Below are 20,889 nucleotides of genomic sequence, written 5' to 3'. Positions count from 1 at the left end.
AGTCAACATTCCTCATTTTCTTTTTTAGATTGAGAATAAAAAATAAAAATAAAAAATCCAAAAATAGAAGTGCCTATTGTTTCCTAAGTCATCATTTGGTATGATTTCTATTTTGATATTATGGTGTGATTTCTATTTTTTAAGTTGTTTGGTTTGATTTTCACACCTTATTAGAGTGAATTATAAATCAAATTTTGACTGAAATTTTGAAATACATAGAAAGCTTTCTCAACGAAAATTGCATTGACTCTTGCTCTTTAATGAGCACATAGAAAATTTGATGGGCAAAGTAGTAATTTCATGTTGATATTAAAAAAGAGACTTTACAAAGCTCTAATTTGGCATGCTTCACTATTTGACTGACTACAAGGACTCTCTATCTCGGTTTCTTTCTTCACTAAAGTTCTCTCTTTGATGGGGGGAATGCATGGCCAATAGCTTCGGCTATTGTTCCTTCTTCTCCATCCATGTCAGTTTTGCAGCCTTCTAAAGATAATTCTAGTGAGGGCTATGTGGTGCAAGAAGGTGTGACTACTGGTGGTGAGAAGAAAGGAGTTTCTTCTGTCCATGCTTTTAGAGATTCTTGCTGGGAGAATAGGGAGTCATCTATGGGAAAGATGGATGCTGTCAATGGAATTCCTTTTGCTTCTTTATTCTCGCCGAATGTATAGAAGAATAAGGAGGGTTTTCAACTCAAGTTCATTAATCCGATCATAGTGGGTGACCAAAAGGTTGCTAATTGTCCTGATAAAGTTGTTAGAGGACAGATTAGCAGATGGAAAAAAGCCCTTGTAGGGCATTTCATAGGGAAGAGACCACATTTTCATTACACTGAGGAGTTTCTTCTCAAGAAGTGGAAGATTTCTGGCAATGTTGAAATAAATCTGCTTGAAAGTGGTGTGTTCATCTTCAGGTTTAACTTGCAAGAGGATAGAGATATAGTCTTGGAAGGAGGCGGTATGTTCAGCGTAAGCCTCTTGTTCTTCGCTCTTGGAGCAAAGAGATATCGTTGGGACAAATTACTTTAACCTCTATTCTAGTGTGGATTACTTTACCCAATCTTCTCTTTCAATTATGGTCTCCAGAGGCATTAAGTGCTATTGGAAGTGTTATTGGGCATCCAATTTCTTTAGATTTGAGGACTAAGACATTGAAGAGATTATCTTTTGCAAGGTTTTGTGTTGAAGTTAATGCTTTTGAAGAATTACCTTCTATTGTAGCTGTTAAGGATGAAGAAGGTCACATTTTTAATAAGGAAATTAGGTATGATTGGAAGCCTCCTAGATGCAATGTCTGCAATATTTTTGGCCATTCGGTGGAACACTGTGGTGGAGCTCTGATGGTTCAACAAAATCGAAAAACAAAATCAGTTTGGGGAAAGAAGGAAGATGGTGGAGAGCCTACACTGTCGCTGAGAATGGTAGACCTTCTTTGCATAAGAGTAGTGACATGAGCAAGGAATCCGGCCCTATGCTTATCCAAAGTTCAAATTCAAGTTTGGATTTTGAAAAAAAGGGGAGTAGATAGGGAAGGATTCATTAATGACAAATTTAGGGGTAAAAAGACTTCAATCAGAGAGGAATAAATTACCCATGTTAATGTTTTCTCTCCTTGAAGGGTTGACCGAAGAGGTACCAATTTCAATTTCAAAAAAAGTCCTTGGCTGAGGATGAGGAGGACGAGATTTATATGAGGAAGAAGTTTTGGAAGGTTAATATATTACTAAGGTGGATTCGGGTTTCAACTTGGTTTACTCAAATGTGTTGGCGATTGAGGAGGAGAATATTTTAGTCTATGATAAGGATATCTCGCTAGCTAATAGGGAGGAGGATTTAGAGGACGGTGAGTTGGCAATTATGTTGTAACCCGGCAGTCACTGAGAGGGGGGTGAATCAGTGAGTCCAATTTCGATCCCTAAAAACCTGTCCGATGTCTGGCCAAGAAAAACCTGATATGCCTATCCCTGTTTGCACACAGTCGTATGCACACTCAGCCTCTCATAGGCACTTCCAAGTGTGCACACCCATTCCACATTCCACGCACTTCAATATAAAATGCAAACAACAAGCACCCACAACACAGGGTTTTTACGAGGTTCGACAATTTGCCTACATCCCCGGAGTAGTGCCTGTAAAGGCTTCGTACCTACTCAATACACTACTTTTGACTGCACCCACAGTCGGGAGCACCCACACCCAATTTTCTCAAGCCGAAGCTGAGATGGCACTCGTAGTGCTGATACAATGTGTAGCACCCACTACACGGGAGCACCCACTCCCGGTGCTTAGCACCCACTAAGCACACAATAAATAATACAATTAAATTGGGCTTATATCAATGCCCTACAGTCAAGCTCTGCCTAGCATATGCATCCAGAACTAGCTAGCATGCTTACAGTTCATCCACAACTAACCTAGCATGTATACATTCATCCACAACTAACCCTAACATACATACATACATGTAATGTAAAATCCAGGGTTAGAGAATCTCACAACCGATTGTCTGGGATGACTGGAAACTTGTACTGGCAAGTTTGGTGCTCACACCTTCTCTCTCCTTGGCTTCTTGCTCTTCAAAGCAAACACATCCTTGCTTTCTTCTCTTCTTCCTTGGCTTTGAGTTAATGTACCATTAACACACTTCAACCACCTCTTTTACCTCCTTTAATGGCCTAAGAACATTTATCATCAAGAATGTATGTTCATTCAAGGACCAACAAAGAGGGGGAAGCTTCTCCTACCAAAACCGTAGCCTTCTTTCACTCAAAACCCATTTTTCTAGCTTTCATGGTGTAGAGCTTGAAAAAACGAAGAAGCTGCAACTTGGTTCACCCAAATCCGACTTAAAATGAGGGAGATATGACATTTTGAAGTTGGAGCAATGAGATAGCCTGAAATGGAATCTTCGTAGGGGTGGTGTAGGCTACACCGGCGGCGCGCGCAACAGGGGCGAAATCTGACCGTAGATCTCATATAAAAGATCTTGAAATCTAAACCGTCGGATTAAACCAACGGACAATAGATCCAAACCATTAAATTTGAATCTCGATGACGTCATCATGACGTAGGCGCTGACATCTTTAGAAGTGTTGTCGATCTATGATTGGTTGCTTTTCCGGATTTTAAGGGACCTTGCCTCCCACTCACAAAAGAGAAATGGCTTATTGTTCGTTGAATCCGAATCCTCCATGTTGGCTTTAATATGATTTAATGAGATTATTAAGATTGGAATCTTTTTTATATTTTCTATACACGCGCGAAACACACTAACATTATTTGATAAGATGTAGCGCCAGTGCATCAAGAATTATGCACCTAACCAATCAAATCCTACGCGCAGGCATCTATCTAGTCCATATCACACCAAAATCTCAGCAACCTTTGGATGGGCATCAAGCCTACGTGGTCGAATCTTGGCCATCCATTTCACTTCCCTTTACTCTGATTTATTACAATCAAGCCCCTGCCTCTATATGTTTCAGTGCTTAAAGACCCCTTTCAACTCAGACCTTCAAAATCTTTAAATTACACAAAAGCCCTTCAAATTTCAAAAATAAATTCCAAAAAATCCACCCAACACCGAGAGCAACTGATGGATTTTCGGTTTGGATTTTCGAACCGATTTTACGGAAATACTTATAACTTTTTCATACGATATCCGATCGATATGAAACAAAGTGCGTTGGAATCGTAACTGGATGCTCTACGACTTTTCAGAAGACTCAATCATCTGAATCATCCATATAAAAAGATAAAAATGCCCCTACACCTTTCCAATGACGTATCTTTCTTATACGGAATCGGAATGTGATGAAATCAGAACCGTTGGAAAGATTGTATTTTTGTCGTATTGTTACATGTAGAACACTTTCTTTAAAAATTCATCTTCAATGCCGAAACTGTCCTCGACTGCCACAAATGTCGTAACTTCTTCATACGGTATCGGAATGTGACGAAATCAAATGCACTGGACTAGGTAAATTACAATCTATCTTTTTCATGAAGAACCAATCTTCCAAAAATGTCATTTTCACTGTCGAAAATGCCCTCGATCGTAAATAGGCCAATTTTACCAGTTTTGACCCAGAAACCCGCACCACCTATTAATGATGTATTAAACTACTCCATTCATACCAAGCTGCTCTGTTATCTCATCGGTGACAATGGACACTGTCATGTCATCATTTTCATCCACGTCACCCAAACTGGCCACGTCATCACCGCCACGTGGCCGAGTTGCCAACAAGGACAACCATAAACAACAAATTATTCTATATATTAATGGAGTGAATAATGGGGTATTGATGGGGAGATTTTCAAATGTGGAGGAATTTCCTCATCAAGATACGTTGGCATCATTATTTTTACTAAAGAATTAAAATCAATTATTTTAACCCTACATTTTGTCTATATTGCTTCCATATACTTTAACTCTCCATTTCCAATCAAATGCCACATTGAATATTTTAGTTAATATTTTATTTTCTTTACCATTTTTTTTGATGGACAACGAAATATTTTCAACAAAGACAAACCATATAAAGGGGCTGTCCCTAAAGAGGCAATAACGGAAAAAGGAAATATAGGGCCCGTTTGATAACGTTTCTACCGTTTCTGTTTCAAGAAACGACAGAAACATAAATATCTGTTTTTAGAAACAGAAACGGAATTGAAGGTGTTTGATAAGTCATGTTTCTATAAGTCGATAGTAACCAGCGAAAGAGTAGCTATGAATCGTTTTCAAAAACTGCGAAACAAGTTCTATTTGTTTTGCTGGGTCGTTTCTTGAACCATAAATAGGTAGAAATTTCTATTTCTATTTCTGAAAACAAATGAAACGAAATAGTTTTATCAAACGCTTTTTATTCCGTTTCTGACCGTTTCTGGACATAGAAACGCGTTTTTTGAAACATTATCAAACGGGCCCATAATGTATGATAAAAAAAAAAAGGGGTAGCTCCTTCTACCTGGGATCCTTAGATGAAAACATTGAAGGCAAACTTGTCAACAACATCATAAGGAAAGATTCCTCCAAAGTTTTTCTTCACCCACTTTCATTCCTTCTCCAAGTCAAAAATTCTATCTCAAACACGCTTGGAGATGGACAAAAGAAAATAAATAATCAATTCCCTCTAATGTATAATATTCTAGCATGACAAGAATATTATTGTTAACTGAATTTTGGTTTTCGAATCTGGAATTTTGGTTTCAAAACAGTATCCAAATCCGTCTGAAAGTTAACTGAATTTAAATTCAGATATTTCCATTTTATATCGGATAATATATCACTAATTAACTATCTGATTGTAAAATGAGATTAATTTAATAATACCCTCTTTTATAAAGACATTTTGGTAATATAAATAATCCTGAAATTCTAAGTCCTAACGCAAATAGTCCATAACCCTAACAAGTAAGATAGCAATTTATTTCCAATAAAAACGATAACCGAAATTGGAATTCCGTAATCAATATTAGATCAAATTGATTTACTGATTGAATAATTTATCTGATTAAATAGTATCCAATTATTCAATAAACAACTGAATTTGAATATTATATTAATTATAAATTCCATCAAATATCAGATCGGATTCAAATATGTCATTTGATAAATGGGTTCAAATCCGAGTAATCGTAAATTCAAACCGAATCAGATCCCTTTATATCACTATTCTAAAGGGGTTAAAACTTAAAACGCCGTGGATGTTGGATCACTTTTAGACCACTTACGGATGTGCGGTACTCATTAAAAAATGCTTTTGCTTTTTCTGTTTTCTCTTCGGGCTTTCTTAACTTTTTCTGTGGGTGGGGTCACCTTTGCAATTTGCTTTCAGAATTGCGCTCCACCAAATTGTTTTCATTCTCTAATGGGCCCCACTCCTCCTTTATTCGAGTACTGGTGATCTGTAGCGTTAACTTTACACGGATGATCCATGGCATCTAGAAGACCGGAGAATCTTTTTCTTTTGATTTATTTAGCTATTCATTTATACGTTGCCTACAGTCAGTCAGCTGCCTTTAGTATTGCATATTATGTAAGGAGAGGGACAGATATGTCTCCGGTACACCGTAAACTAGTAGACAGCACCTGTGATTTATTTTTTAAGTAAAATTGCAAAGATTTTCCTATGGAGGAGGCCCCACACATGTGCGCCCTTTCCAGCGGCCTTATATCATCAACTTAAAGTTGAGGCTATATATTAAAGTAGGCTAGCAGCTAGCTCTACATATATATATGCTTTGCGAAGACATTATATGCCTAAGTTTATCCCAAAAGTGAAGGAAAAAACAGAGAAAAACATTTGAGTGAGCAAAAAAATGGCTCAGAGCATCCTTTCTATTTCACAGAAATTAGGTTCTTTAATTTTAGATGAAGCTGATTTTCTCTCTGGAGTGCAGGATCAGCTCCAATTGCTATCCAACAAGATCAGATTGATGAGATCTGCACTTCAAGATGCCAGTGAGAAGCACCGAACAAGCAAAGAGGTGGAAGAATGGCTGAATCAGGTTGGAGATGTCGTTATGGAAGCTGAGGATATGATTGATTTGTTCATCTTTGGAGCAGAGAAACAACAGCTCAGAAACATCCCAACCAGGTACATCCACTATCCCAATCAACTACTTAATCTCCACAAGTTAGGGAATAAAATTGAAGATTCCAACAAAAAGATTCAGGAGCTTTCAGCTATGAGATCTATGTTGGGCCTTGCAACTTCAGAGGCTACAGGGCAAAGTTCAAATGAACAAGGTGGCCTGCTTTTTCATCAGAGGGATGAACAAGGCCTCCCTTTTCATGGGAGAGATTCTGTGGAAGAATTCTTTGTCATCGGATTCCAAGAGGAAGAGAATGAAATAGTAAAAAAGTTGCTGTTACCCATAGAGCCCCCAAGGCCATTTCGGCCTACTGTTGTTTCCATAGTAGGAATGGGTGGTATTGGCAAAACCACTCTTGCTAGAAAAGTCTTCAAAAACAAGGATGCCATGCAACATTTTCCAACTCGTGCTTGGTATTCTGTCTCTCAACAATGCATTGTAAAAGATGTTCTTCAAGTCATTATAGAACAGATCAAGCCCCTTACCTCAGAGGAGAAGAAGGAGCTAGATGAAGGAAGCTTGATCCATAGGCTTTCAAATCTCTTGAAAGACACAACTTACCTAATTGTGTTTGACGACTTATGGAAAAGTGAACACTGGGAAAAGTTGAAGCAAGCCCTTCCAGTTCCAGCTCAAGAAGAAGGCTATCAAAGCAGGGTGTTGCTTACCACTCGCAATGAAAATGTAGCAAAGGATGCAGATCCCTTCACAGATACCCATCGCATGCGCCTTTTGACTAAAGAGGAGAGTTGGAAGCTTTTCCTGACAAAGGTGATGGGTCGTAAAGATGCAGGTTGCCCTCAAGATTTAGAGGACTTGGGAAGGAAAATTGTCAGCAAGTGCCATGGATTGCCACTGGCCATTGTGGTATTAGGCGGCCTCTTGTCCACTAAACCCAAGACACATATTTCCTGGTCCAAAGTGCTTGATAGCGTAAATTGGGAGCTAAATCAGAATGAAGCTCGGAATTGCAAACAAGTATTGGCTCTGAGTTACACCGACTTACCCGATCAGTTGAAGCCTTGTTTTCTCTATGTAGGTTTATTTCCAGAGGACTATGAGATCCAGTGTTCTAGGTTGATCTGGCTATGGGTGGCCGAAGGCTTCATACAACCGAGAGGACAGTCGACGATGGAAGATGTGGCAGAGGATTACATGGAGGAGCTTATCAAAAGAAGCATGATTCAAGCAACAATTCGAAGTTATGACGGGCGTGTCAAGCATTGTCGTATCCATGATCTTGTCCGAGACCTAGCAATTTCAGAAGCTAAGCAAGAGAGATTCCTTTAAGTTCTTGGGAGTGATAATTTATTTACCTCGAATAAATCCCATCGTCGGCTTTCCATCATTGAAACTACTGGACAAAGTACTGCTACACCAAATCATCTCCGTTCCTTATTGTGCTTCTTTGAATATGTTCCTGAGAGAAGCACATGGATGAAGGAATATCTTCTTGTTGGAGCCATGAAATTGCTGAGAGTCTTAGATCTAGAGGGTGTAAGGTGTATACCTAAAAGCTTGCTCAAGCAGATTGGAAAACTCATCCTCCTTAAGTACTTGAGCCTACGTGATACCGGGGTAAGGAAACTTCCATCTTCAATAGGAGACCTGCAAAATCTGCAAACGTTGGATTTACGTTCAACTAACCTCAGGAAGCTACCTAAGACGATAATGAAACTGCAGAATCTAAGAAATCTTCTTATCTTAAGCATTCATGCAGTTGTGTCCGAGAGCTTTCATTTTCACCCTCTCCATCACATTATGAACTTGCAGATACTAATCCTACCTACTGGCAAATGGATATGTGGGCTTGAAAACTTGACTAGTTTGAGAGAGCTATCTATTATGCCAAGTCCAAATGGAGGTCTATCTTTATACAGAGAGGCCTTGTTAAATGCCATCCCCAAATTGAGCCACCTTCGGATCCTCAAACTCCTAGATCGGCCTTTTATGTATTCAGGTGAAGAAGATATTGAAACAATAGTCCTTCCTGCTTCATTTTCTTGCCACCAGAAGCTTTATCATATGGTTTTAACAGGAGTTATTGGATTCCGAGATTTTCCCCTAAATCTCACCACCTTGTTATTGAGTAACCAGAAAGGACAAGAGATAAACGAATTGATGGCAAACCTAAAGAAGCTATGCAATCTAAAGTGCCTCATCTTGTTTGTGGCGTATCTGGGATCCAAAATTATTTTCTCTGCTGATGGGTTTCGTCAACTTGAAGAGTTGATGTTGATTAAATTAGATGACTTAGAAGAGTTCGCAGTGGACGAAGGAGCATTACCAAACCTTAGGGTTTTGAAGATTGTAGATTGTCGCTGGTTAAAAAGGCTTCCGCAGGGTTTGAAACAAGTGGTTACTCTCCAGGAACTTTTGTTATCAGGTATGTCAGAAGAGTTTAAATACCGGATCCAAAGAGACGTAGGAGAAGATTGGGAGATCATCCAACACATACCCTTCATTGACATGAAATTAAATTTCGACATTCATCGTCAGTTGGAATTTTGGTGTGATGCGTCTGCTTTTTATTTTTATGTATGAATATTCTTTGAGGCAGGCAAGATGTTCGGGCACAAGTCAGGTGAATCTAGAGCCTAGCACACTGGTTACTCTCCAGGAACTTATGTTATCAGATATGTCAGAAGAGCTTGAATACCGGATCCAAAAAGACCTGGGAGAAGATTGGGAGATCAAAAAACACATCCCCTTCGTTCACACAAAGTTCAATTTCAACCTTCATCGTCAGTTGGAATTTTGGCTTCACGTGGATCCTTATTATTATCTGTGAGTATAGGTTGAGGCGAGATATTCAGGCACACATGTCAAGTGAATTTAGAGTTTAGCACACTGGCTTGTAGCTTCTCAAAGGATCAATTGTTGTCATATGGGTGTGAGTGTTTGTGCGGTTATATGGGTGTGTGGGTTTGTATTTAGTGTGTCTATTCCTCTTACCTCTCTATTGTGCGTGAGTAAAGTCCCATTGGGCAGTACATCATGAAAAAAAAGAAAAATCGTATAGAAAAGAAACTGTAATCAACGGCTGATTAAAAAGAAAAATGATACCAAATATTTGTAAAAATGAGGGATAATGTGGGTTAAACATTTGTTAGATTAGGAATCAAAACTTAATTAAATCGACCCTCATGCATTGAACTTTTCTCAATAGCCATCCAAAATTTGACCCAACTCCCTATTGAATCGATTGTCCTACATGATGAAATGGTACATATGTTGAGCAATTTTCTCCAACATAATTGATTGGGAAAAAGTTCACAATCCTAAGTTTTTTATTCCTTTTTTCTATTTACTTTTCCATTTTGAACATTTTCTATCCCCGACACAAGGGGGGGAAATTATGCCTCTACCCTCGTAAAATCAAAATAAACCCACCCCTATTGATGCCCATAGACACCTCCTCAATGGATCCCGTGTTGGCATAGAAACCAAGTGACCAGGGAACGTTCTTTTTCCTAAAACTAAATAATATGTGAATTGCAATACATGAGGCAAGAATCAATAGCTGATTATTTACCAGAAGAAAAAAAAAAGAGGAGAATCAATACCTGATTTTTAAAATCTCAATAATCAATTAATGGATCAACCCAAAAGGCGGAGACTGATGCCATCTCTTTTGTCCTTCATACATTACCAAAGATGTCAATAAAACAGTTTACTTGGAAAATGCTAACCAAATGGTAATGCTTTGTTTGTGCTGTTTAGGAGTTTAAACTCTTGCCAATTCTGTTAGATAGATCAATTGGAACTATCAATAGATTCCCAATCATAAGTGACTCCTCTGTTTCTTCAGAGTTCAAAATCAACCATTATAGGGAAGGTTTAATTTCCTGTTGATCAAGGGAAGACAACAGATTCATTCCATTGATCCAACCTTAAACCTTTTTGTTTAAGATCATACCCAACTTTATACAAGAATAGTACGACTGAAGTAGAAGTTTGTTCCCATGCTAGCCACCTGCTACAACAGAGCTCATAAATCATAACCTACTACCACAATCCTTAGTCCCAATGAATTGAGAACATAACAGCAGCAGTTATAGCCCAAACCAAAATTCACTGAAGATGGCACAAGTAGAAAATTAACTCCAATTTAATAAATTAGAATACACTAAGAGTTCAGCAGGAAGCTAACTAAATCCTTTCAGTCAACAAAATAAAATCAGTTTCATTTGTGTTAGGTTATCTATGATTTGTTAGGAGCAAACCAAATGTGTCCTGAAGGATAACAAACATGGCCAGAGTAATGATGCTCAATGTGTCCATCTTCCAAGTGAAAGATTCCCATGTCACTACCACCAAACTCCTTGGACATCCAATGTGCATCCAGAGAGTCATCTGTGAAGTAAATACAATCTCTCTTGACCCTTATCGCTCGAGAGTTGTCACAGCTAATTGAGAAAGAAGTATTGTAACCTCGAAACAATGATTGGTCACCCAAATTTTTCATCACAACCCACAAATTGCTGTATGAATCCAGCTTGAAAACATTGAACCCTACGGTCTCGTAATCAGGAGAATAATTGTCAAATTTCATTTTTCTTACAACCTGTAATAGCTCCCCTGAACATTCAACCAAGTAAACCTGTCCATAAATTTGTCTCACAGGCGTTGTGATTAGAGTAGTCTTTGGATGCGCACCAACATCACAAGACACCACCTTCCCTTGCCAATTTATGGCATAAAACTTTTCCTTGTAGTATATGAAATCACAAAATCCAGACCATTCACTTGGTATTGTAGTCCATGCTTCATCTTCTGGTCTAGCAATTGCCAATTTCCGAATGTTAGAATAGATGGCCATAGCAATGAAGTCAGAGTTTGAAGGGCTGGATGATAACACAACTTTTAGAATGAAGTTGTCATGCATTTCAACCCAAGTGAAACGCTTTGCAAAATTGTCGTGATCCTGGAATGTCATTTGATTTGGAAGCCGATCTTGGACTTTGGTACATGGATTGAAAAGGTAGATCGATAAGATTTCATTTAACATTACAAGCCAGCCTTTAGAAGATCCGATGCAACGTTTTGCATGAGCTTCAGGCAGCTTTAACTTCAAAAACGCTTCTCTTAGAAAATTTGTAGAAGCCACGGATCATGCAATTGTCTTCCCTCTCAGGAAGAAGCAACCATGGATCCCAGGAAGTTAAATGGTGGTGCATGTTCACTATAGTGGATTGCCATAACTGGCATACTGCACCAAATCGGACATGATCAAGGAAACAAGGAAGCCTCCAAACAATAATCTCAAGGATTTTCTCCGGAAGTTTAGACCAAGTAGCTGCATCATGTTTCTTCATTCTTCTAAAATGCCTGTAAGACAAATGAGACTCAAGTCATCTCCTAACGAACATGAAGTGAAGTTAGGAGGGTTCAGGTTGAGGAAAATTCACAACAACATAACATGATTAATTAATAGGTTGAGAAAAAAATTATAGTGCATACGTAAGACATTAATAGGGTGTTTACCATGGTAGGTTGACATCTACCTTTTACACTTGAGGTTAGGAGTTCAATCTTTTCTATTTACAGAACCTTAAAAACATTAATTCAAGAAACACAAGATACATAATATAATAGCTTAATTAAACTCCTTCCAACTTGAAATTGCCAAAAAAATCGTTTCTTCTTATTACAATGGACATGTAAAAGTAGAGATAGCAAACTTCTATAATGAAAACAAAAGTATAATATGGAACAAATGACATAAAAACTACAAACAACAACACCTATCTTTAGTAATTTTTTAATAATTATGAGTTATGCTACTCTTTTCTTCCTAGATATTAAATGCACAAGAAAAAAAAATAGTATGTTATTTTCTACAAAATTGGTAGAATAAAGTTTTTTGCTTCTGTTTCTTATCTATCCAAATGATAAGGTCTATCAGAGTCATATGTTACCTGACTTTACACAAAAAAAAAATATCTCCAAATGTTAAGCAATAGGCAAATGGAGCCAGATTCTTAGCATCATCTACAAGAACAAAAGACAGATCACTTACGTAGTTAAACAGATGTGACTTGGGTACCTAGAAATTTAAGGGTATGCCCTCATAATTGGTTATAAAAAACGAAAAATTATCAAATAAAACATTAATTTTAAGGGGATGCCTTGAGACATAGTTTTAAAGAAAAAAAAAAGTCACTAACCATTCACCCAAAAATATAATATTAATAGAAAGTTGAAAGGAAGATTGATGAAGGAAAGAGTTAAAAAAAAATAGACAAAAATTATGGGAAAATTTACCGTTGATAAAATGAAATGAATATCAAATACTATATGCCCATTACAGGCAAAACAAAGATAAAAATTGACAGAAAAAAAAAAAAGAGGAAAACAAAAAAAGACCAAGAATGACTACATGGCTTAAACAACAAAGGTTCAAGATTCAACCAGAAAAAAAGGCTAAAGGAGCACAAGAGGGCAGGGAGGACATACCAGTGCAATTACGAACAATGGGGCTGATATGAGAACAGGCTGAGGAGCAGAATTGTGCCTGTAAAATGAAACGAGCAAACACGAAATTAAATTAGGAATTCAAGAAGCTTTGAAGCAAACAAAACCACTGTTTGAATTAATAGATATGGTCACTATCATTGTCTAATTTTTAGTATCATGGCGGGACTGGACATTATCGGTTTATGGCTTCAAGCTTCTTGTTTGCAGAACCCAGCAGGGCTAAATAGTCTGTAACTTTCAACAAAAGAAGCTCTAATCAATAAACTAAAAGGGGAAACTAAGAAGTTGGAAGGCATTGGGGAAAAAGTGAATCGAATCAAAATTAGAAATTTTGGGTACAGAGGATGAAGATTAAAGAACACGGTGAGGTTGAAAATCTCTCTTTTTAATTTTTTGGGTCAATATTCAAAACCCAAGAACCCAAGAAGTCGAGATGGAAGAAGGGAACTTACCAATGAACAATGGAGCCGATATATGAGAACCGTAGTGAAGAGGAGCAGAACCGTTCCTGCAAGACTGAGTTGTTAATTGAAGAAACCCCTCTCCCTTCCAGTATTTAGGCAAAGTAATAAGACGGTTACAAAGGCTCTGTACTGTAACGATTCTATTTTTTCAACATGATTTTGGGGCTAGCACACTTTTTTGCATTTCTATTTTTTTGGAGTGATTCTGCATCTTAAATGTTGTATGGTAATCGCAAAAAAAAATTGATTTTGTAACCTGAAAGAAACAGAAACATGTATGGTTCGTACTTAACAAAACCGTTTCTGTTAGAAACCAATATTTACATAAAGTGCCATCTTCACCATGGGTGTCAAAGTTGTGATTTTTAAATAAAATCTAAGGATAGTCAATGGTTTTTTAATAAATTATAAGCATCGAAAATCACTATTACCCAAATAACTTAAGTTGAATGAGACAAATAAGAATATCTCCATATCAACAACATGGTGTTCACTTTAAATATGAAATATTTGGCCGTGTTTCCTTGCCATATGAAATATGAAATGTTTCAACAAAAATATGATCTATCATAATAACATAAAAGTATGAACAAGAATAAATTCAAGTATTGACATAATTCTTAAAGTATCTAATTATGAACTTAAGGGCATAAATTAGGTCTTCCAACTTAATTCTTAACTGCAAAACATGTCCCACTACTCCAAAGTTTAAATCCAATAATCAAAATGTAATCATGTAATTTGAGCCATTCCGGCTTTAACAGCTAACTCATTTGCAATCTTTTTCCTAAGATCATCCATCTATCTTCTTCTTTTTGCTAAGCTTATACTAATGTGAGCCGGTGGTACATAGTCTTGAATTTCTTCAGGCTCCTCATTCCACCAATTTTCACCAAACTCCTTAAAATTCTTGTCTGCAATTTCTTCCTCCCGAATGAAGTTGTGAAGTGCACACCAAGCAATGATGATGCATGTTTGGGTGTTCAGTGGAAAACATGGCATTTTGCTGAGAATTGGAAAACGCTTCTTCAAAGAACCAAAACTGCGCTGAGAACAAACACATTTTTGTATAGTCCAAAGAGAATAGCACGTACTGTAAAAAATACAATTCAGACATGGTTAGCAAGAGGGAAAATAAATCCTACATTAAATGCAACTGAGAAAAGAATAACCCTTACATCCATTCATAATAAAATTCATCAAGTAGAAAACCTTTTGTGTTGTCCAACCAAATTCTGGTACTCTCAGTTGAATCCGGATGAGTTGCACCTGGGGCATAAAAACTTAACATAGACTATTCAACAAGTAATATTGTATAGTTAAGCAGGACAAAAGAAAAAATATCACTGGCTGGTGAAATTGAGAGAGGAATATTTTCTTGAAATATTATACTTCCAAGAAGAGATCACTTTACACAAAAAACTCAAATCAGAAGTAGCACTACGACTGAGTATGGCCTTCCACTGTTTACAAAGTATATTAACGAACGCCAACAATGATCACATAGAACTAACAAAACCAATGTTGAGGATATTGGTGAACTAAATACCATAATTGACATTTAACCAATGAAAAGACCATGAAATGAAGACTAGTAAGTTTAAGAACAATGTTTTACCCATGGGGAAAGAAATTTTCAAAACCATACACAGAATATAAGGCACAAATGAAACGGGGCAAAGGAATATAATCATTACAAGGAAGTCCCAAGAGAAAATGGAGTGAGAGGGTAGCTCATGTGTTTAAATTCTCTGAAGATCACTCACTTAAAGAAATTCACAGTATCAGCCTAGACCAAGACACAATCATGTGCACCAAATATCAAAAACTTGCAACGCATTTGCAAGAACTGATACGTCTACCTCCAACTTCAATAAGAATCAAGGGAAACAACCCAACCCAACCTAACCTAAATAGAACGGAGAAATTTTTTTCTTATCAACTAAGTACAGGCTCGACGATACTACAATGTACAATAAAAACAAACACACCAAATCGGAGTAAAGAAAAAAAATAGTGGAATAGTTGTAATACTTGCTTACTGCAACAAGAAATATACAGTTCATAGGTTAGTAGCCCAAAGTAAAGTAGAAGAAATCAAGAAGGTTCAGAAGAAATTGAAAACAGAGACAAAGAGGAAAGATCAAACTATTCAATGTAACAATGTAAACAAGAAATTCGACTAATGGAGAAGGAATTTTTACGAGGGCAATGAAGGAGACGACTGAGTAGATGACACAGAGAGTATAGAAGATGCCTTCCTGCCATGCTTCGGAGTTGTTGATATCATCCCACCGGTTGTTCAATGCGACTCCTTCGATTTGTTCTTCACTGTAATTCCTTATTTCTTGATTGAACACGATTCTCTGCATCCGAATCAGCGACGCCATTGTTGAGAACTGTGAAAGAAAAGAGGAAATGAACTTGCAAAACACAGTTCGTTAGAATCGGCGAAAGGAAGAGAAAGAGAAAGAGAGAGAGAGAGATCGTCGTTTACCTTGAAGATGGTAGATCGAAGATGGTAGTCCGTAAGATTTGTACCGAGCAGAGCTTCTCGCCTCTCTCCTTCTTCAAGTGAAAATGGGGTTAGGGTTTACCTTGAAACATAACTTTTGTTATGTTTTGAGGGTAATTTCCCCATTTACCCTTCATAACTTATAAGTGATACATATTTCGGCGCCTTTTGCTCAGAATGAATTCTAAAAATGAAAAACAAGTATTTCATGCTCCAAAAAAAGGATTCAAAAGTCTCATAAGTGCCCGGTTCATTTCAAAAAAATAAGAAATTGAACCGGGCTTCCCATACAGGTTTTACCTCATTTCTGTTTCAAAAAAATAAAAAAACATCAGAACCCATTTTTTAGAATGTTACAGTACAGAGCCAAAGTTACCCAGAAAAAACACAAAGGAATGAGGACGGTTACAACATGGGCACTTCAGCAGGCTAGGCTGGGCCGCTGGAGTGGGCCTGGCCGGGAAGTCTTTCTTCAGTTCTTTTGGAACTGGGCCATCAATTTCACCCACAATGGAACCAATTATATTGGAAAAAAGTTTTTAAGGCTACTAACAGCAAAAAATAAAAAATAAAAAAATGACATAACAGTTAGATTTTTTGCTACCAAATAGAAATGGGGCTTAATCATTTAAAATTACCCTACTTTTAGTCTAGGAATGATCATATAGCCTTAGAACCAACAACTCAACTAAACTCAGCTTTTTCCTAACAAAATAACCCTAGATATCAACAATGAAAGTGAAATATGGCCTCATTCTCATTTCAATACCCTTTGACTTTTCTCTTTGTATAATTCCAGACCACATAAGATTTATCTGGTTTTTTTCATTTTTCACTTGATTAACACATTAATTATAATTAGTTTAGATAAATTTTAACAAAACAAACAATGTTGACCAATTTAGATTGAGTAAAAGAGCCCTAAGGGGACTCCCCAAGGGAGAATAGTGAGGTTCAAACATTTTTTTGGTAAGAAATGGGGCACGAAACAGAAGAATTACAAGAATCTTTCAACCATAGAGTGGATAACGACCCAATTATCCTACACAATTCGGACTCAAGAATAGTGAGGTTCATATTTATGTCAAAAGGTTGATTAAGAACGAAGATGATGGGTACCAATAATATACATTATAGAATCAATTGATGTTTTTGGATGGAATGGACTTTCTTTCAATCAGGTCTCCATCCATTATGATATGGACTGGCCAGCTTGGTGGGCTTGTGAGTGAGGTTCCAAAGTAGATTGCTGGATTAAATTTCTAGGCCCTACTAATACACTTGGCCAGCCTTTGTTTAGTGGACTGAAGACAAGTTCCTCTTTTGAGAAAAAAAGAATGTTACCCATTTATTAAATCGAGTGGTATTTGTATAATGTTTTAGAATTTTAACCGTTTGAGACTTTGTTGAATGGGAAAGACCCAAGAACCAAGAACTAAGATTGGGAATCGAGTGGAGTAATATTTTAGAATTTAATGGACGATGTGTTGAATCTTTGATGCGAAGATGAGGTATGACCTGTTATGCTAATGTGTACTATGTATCATTAGAGCCTTAAAACGGCTTCACTTGTCTCAGATTTTCGATAATTTTATATAATTATTCTTTGTGAGTAAAAATTTAATATATTTATAAAATCATCAATGGTTTATAAAATATTTTACATTTAATTACATTCAATAATTGATAAAAATAATAATAAGAAACCTGAGAAGAGGCTGAAGAGGAGAGTCGTGCCTGTAAAATGAGACAAGAAAACAAGAAATTGAATAGGGAATTCAAACTTTGAAGCAAAACAAAACACTTTTTGGGTTAATAGATCTGATCACTGTCATTATTAACTTTCAGTATCATGGCTGGAGTGCTGGACTGGACTGGGCGTTATCGATTTATGGCTTCAACCTTCTTGTGTTGCAGAACCCTGTAAGGCTAAAAAGTCTCTTTAACTTTCAAAAACATGTGGGGCAAGTAGAGAAGCTCTGTCAAGAAACTAAAAAGGAAACCAAGAATTTGGAAGCCATTGGAAAAAGTGGATTCAATCAAAAATACGAATTTTGGATGCAGGGGATGACTATTAAAGAACACAGATAGGTATATGGTGAGGTTAGGAATAAATCGACCCAAGAAGCAAGAAGTCGAGATGGAAGAGGGGAACTTACCAACCAACAATGGAGCTCATTTTTTTTTTTTTTTTTTTATGTGAAAAAGTCAAGTGCAGTGGCTAAGATTTGATCAGGAGACCTCACTTTTTGAGGCGGAGTATCATGTCCTCTCCTCTCCTCTCCTCTCCTCTCCCTTCAGGAATTTATACCATTCTTCCACGTTGTGCGTTTTAACTTCGTTACCAAAATCGATACGACTCCTCTCCAACAAATATAACATAGATCTCTCTTTTATTTCTTTTTCTAATTTTATTTGGGAAATTACGAGGCCTATGTTAGTGTTTCCTGTGTCTATCTCTCATCTCCAAAATAATGGGTGAATTCGTCTTTTCACATAGAATGATAGAATTGTAAACATAGACATGGTTCTTTTTTTCTTTTATCTGGTTCTAAGCAAGGATTAAAGTATTGGTATCGGTCGGCGTATTGGTTGGTTAAAATTAAGATACATATCGAAGGGTATCGTATCGTATCGGAGATACACTAAGATACGCTAAAGATAAGCATATAAATGGATATGAAACATATTTTTAAACACTTGTGCATAAAAAATTTGTTAAAAAAAGCTATTGATAACATGTATTATGCATAAACACTAAATTAAGGGTATCACACTAAGAATTCAAGGTTTGTAGTTTTCCCATAAGTGTAAAATCCTTGTTACCAACCTTAATTTCCACTTTAGTTAGAGAGAAATATGGTTGGTAGCAAATTTGGAACAAAAACCCCTCAAAAAATCATGTTTTCTGAAAAATACCCATCTTGGCCATTATATGAACGTAGCGCTGTATCGGTACATACTGATACTCACCGATACGTACCAATCGATACGTACTGATACTCACCAATACATACTGATACTCAGCAATACGTGCCAATCAATACATACCAATACTCACCGATACATACCAAAACGTATATTTCACCTTGATTTTATATTTTTCATAGAGTATCAGTACGTATCGATGGTGTATCGGTGCATATTGGTATGTAACGTAGCATATATATCGATACAAAAGGATTTAAAAAATTCCATGTATCGTATCGGTCGGCTAAATTTAAGATACGTATCGGAGGGTATCGTATCGGTATCGGTATCGGAAATACTTTAAACCATGGTTCTAAGTATTGGCATTGAATCATGTTGGATCAGTATAAGAAGAATCTCGTATCTCCTAATCGATTTGAAATCGAGTATTGATATTGGAATAGGGGTGAAATCATTAAAAAAAGAAAAAAAATTAAAGCAAGGGTAAAATTGACTGATCATAATCAATATTGATTATGGATCAATTCATGATTAATATCGTATCGACATCGGTAGAGATCCATACCAATCCGAAGTCCAAGAATTAAATCCCTTGATTTCTATATCTTTAATATAATTATGGAAAGGTACTATGGTCATTCCAACCATTGGATCTTCTAAAAAAAAAATTGAATCTCTAAAATTTTATTAGTATCAGCCACATATCAAATTTTAAAGATCAAATTCAATATATCCTTTCATAAAATTTCTTTATTTTGTTAAATGGCCAACTCTATTCATACTAATGCTATACATTTTGACCGGGGAACCTTTAGGCTTAAGGGTCCATAAAATTTTAGCCGCACCTAACTTGGCACGTGATAGATACAATGCTACATTAGAGGTTTTTCCTAGACTTGATAGACTAGGGATTTTTGCTCGCAGATGACAATGGGCTTAGTCATTTCAAGTACAATACTTTTTTAGTAAGAATGACCATACAATTAAACTCAGCCTTATTCCAGCAAAATAGGGCCAACTATCAATAATTAAAGTGAAATATGCTCCCATTCAAATGACTCTAGAATATTTCCTGACCAATAATTTTGTCTCTCCATCAAAAAAAAAAAAAAAAATGCTACAACTTCTATGTACCTTACTACTGAGTAAATCTATATATATGGAACGCCAATGATATAAAACCCATCATTTTCATATTATTTAATGAGCTTAGAAACGACATTTCATATTTCATATCACTCAAAACTATATCCAATCAAATAGAAAATGTGATGGCAGAATCTATCTCTACTGTAAGCACACTTCAGACTAAGATATAGTTAGCTAATTTGTGAATAGGTCGGCAAATTTGGCCAAAATCTGAATCTGAATCTGTTGAAAATTTTGGAAAAAGAATAGTCTGCAAATAATTTAGTCTGAAAATTCGAACCCAAAAAGTTTAGTAGTGATTGAGAATATTTAATGAATAATTTGAGCACCAAATATTTCAATTTGAAAATGTTTGAAGCTTTACAAAACTTCAATAAAATAAATAAAAAATGATGAAATTTATAGAATTTTTTTAATTTTAATATTATTTTCGAAAAACAGACTGAATTTTTCCTTCATTGCTATTTCGCGTAAAAGCACAAACTGTTACAAAAGGGCAGCGTCAATGTATACATCAACAATAGACTTCCTATTGCTCTCTTTTTATGTTGTTAACTACAGATCAGGCACCCCCTCTTTAAGAGACAATAATGAAGAAACCAAAGGAAAAAGAGTAGTGTGCAGTGGATGTTGTTTTCTATTAACATTGTGACAGTTGTTGCCTGATATGTTTTCTCAATTAAAACAGAGTTTAATACATACCTATTTATGTTATGATTTAACTTTTCAGTATTCCTACCAAAAAAAAAAA

The 20,889-nt window shown here is 36.4% G+C and overlaps 3 protein-coding genes and 1 pseudogene across 3 annotated transcripts; 1 reads left to right on the top strand and 3 right to left on the bottom strand.

The window, feature by feature from the left end:
• Window positions 1–6,240: 6,240 nt before the first annotated feature.
• LOC122088143 lies at window positions 6,241–9,553 on the top strand (annotated as a pseudogene).
• A 1,182-nt stretch (window positions 9,554–10,735) lies between these two features.
• LOC122072041 (F-box protein At2g17690-like) lies at window positions 10,736–13,599 on the bottom strand. Its single transcript, XM_042636557.1, has 4 exons — window positions 13,532–13,599; window positions 13,059–13,116; window positions 12,521–12,593; window positions 10,736–11,930 (listed from the first exon to the last, which is right to left on the bottom strand). Exon 4 carries the CDS (start codon window positions 11,915–11,917, stop codon window positions 11,657–11,659), a length of 261 nt encoding a protein of 86 aa, XP_042492491.1. The 5' UTR covers window positions 11,918–11,930; window positions 12,521–12,593; window positions 13,059–13,116; window positions 13,532–13,599; the 3' UTR covers window positions 10,736–11,656.
• Window positions 10,804–11,538, bottom strand: LOC122064083 (F-box protein SKIP23-like). Its single transcript, XM_042627787.1, has one exon. The coding sequence runs from the start codon at window positions 11,536–11,538 to the stop codon at window positions 10,804–10,806; it is 735 nt and encodes a 244-aa protein (XP_042483721.1).
• A 972-nt stretch (window positions 13,600–14,571) lies between the features above and the next one.
• Window positions 14,572–16,100, bottom strand: LOC122064077 (tobamovirus multiplication protein 1-like). The gene is made up of 4 exons (XM_042627775.1): window positions 16,041–16,100; window positions 15,748–15,942; window positions 14,722–14,812; window positions 14,572–14,636 (listed from the first exon to the last, which is right to left on the bottom strand). Exons 2-4 carry the CDS (start codon window positions 15,931–15,933, stop codon window positions 14,572–14,574), a joined length of 342 nt encoding a protein of 113 aa, XP_042483709.1. The 5' UTR covers window positions 15,934–15,942; window positions 16,041–16,100.
• Between the last annotated feature and the right edge of the window lie 4,789 nt (window positions 16,101–20,889).

This window comes from Macadamia integrifolia, chromosome 2 (genome assembly GCF_013358625.1).
Source record: "Macadamia integrifolia cultivar HAES 741 chromosome 2, SCU_Mint_v3, whole genome shotgun sequence".
NCBI lineage: Eukaryota > Viridiplantae > Streptophyta > Magnoliopsida > Proteales > Proteaceae > Macadamia > Macadamia integrifolia.
This window is presented reverse-complemented; position numbering and strand designations above follow the sequence as displayed.

What these genes read in the sequence shown, in the direction of transcription:
- LOC122064083 (XM_042627787.1), bottom strand. Translation starts at nt 11,538, where the DNA reads ATGACATTCCAGGATCACGACAATTTTGCAAAGCGTTTCACTTGGGTT.
- LOC122072041 (XM_042636557.1), bottom strand. Translation starts at nt 11,917, where the DNA reads ATGAAGAAACATGATGCAGCTACTTGGTCTAAACTTCCGGAGAAAATC.
- LOC122064077 (XM_042627775.1), bottom strand. Translation starts at nt 15,933, where the DNA reads ATGGCGTCGCTGATTCGGATGCAGAGAATCGTGTTCAATCAAGAAATA. An exon ending in TCGTCTCCTTCATTGCCCTC is followed by an intron (nt 14,813 to 15,747) that starts GTAAAAATTCCT and finishes TTTATGCCCCAG; the next exon opens with GTGCAACTCATCCGGATTCA. An exon ending in GAATTTTATTATGAATGGAT is followed by an intron (nt 14,637 to 14,721) that starts GTAAGGGTTATT and finishes TATTTTTTACAG; the next exon opens with TACGTGCTATTCTCTTTGGA.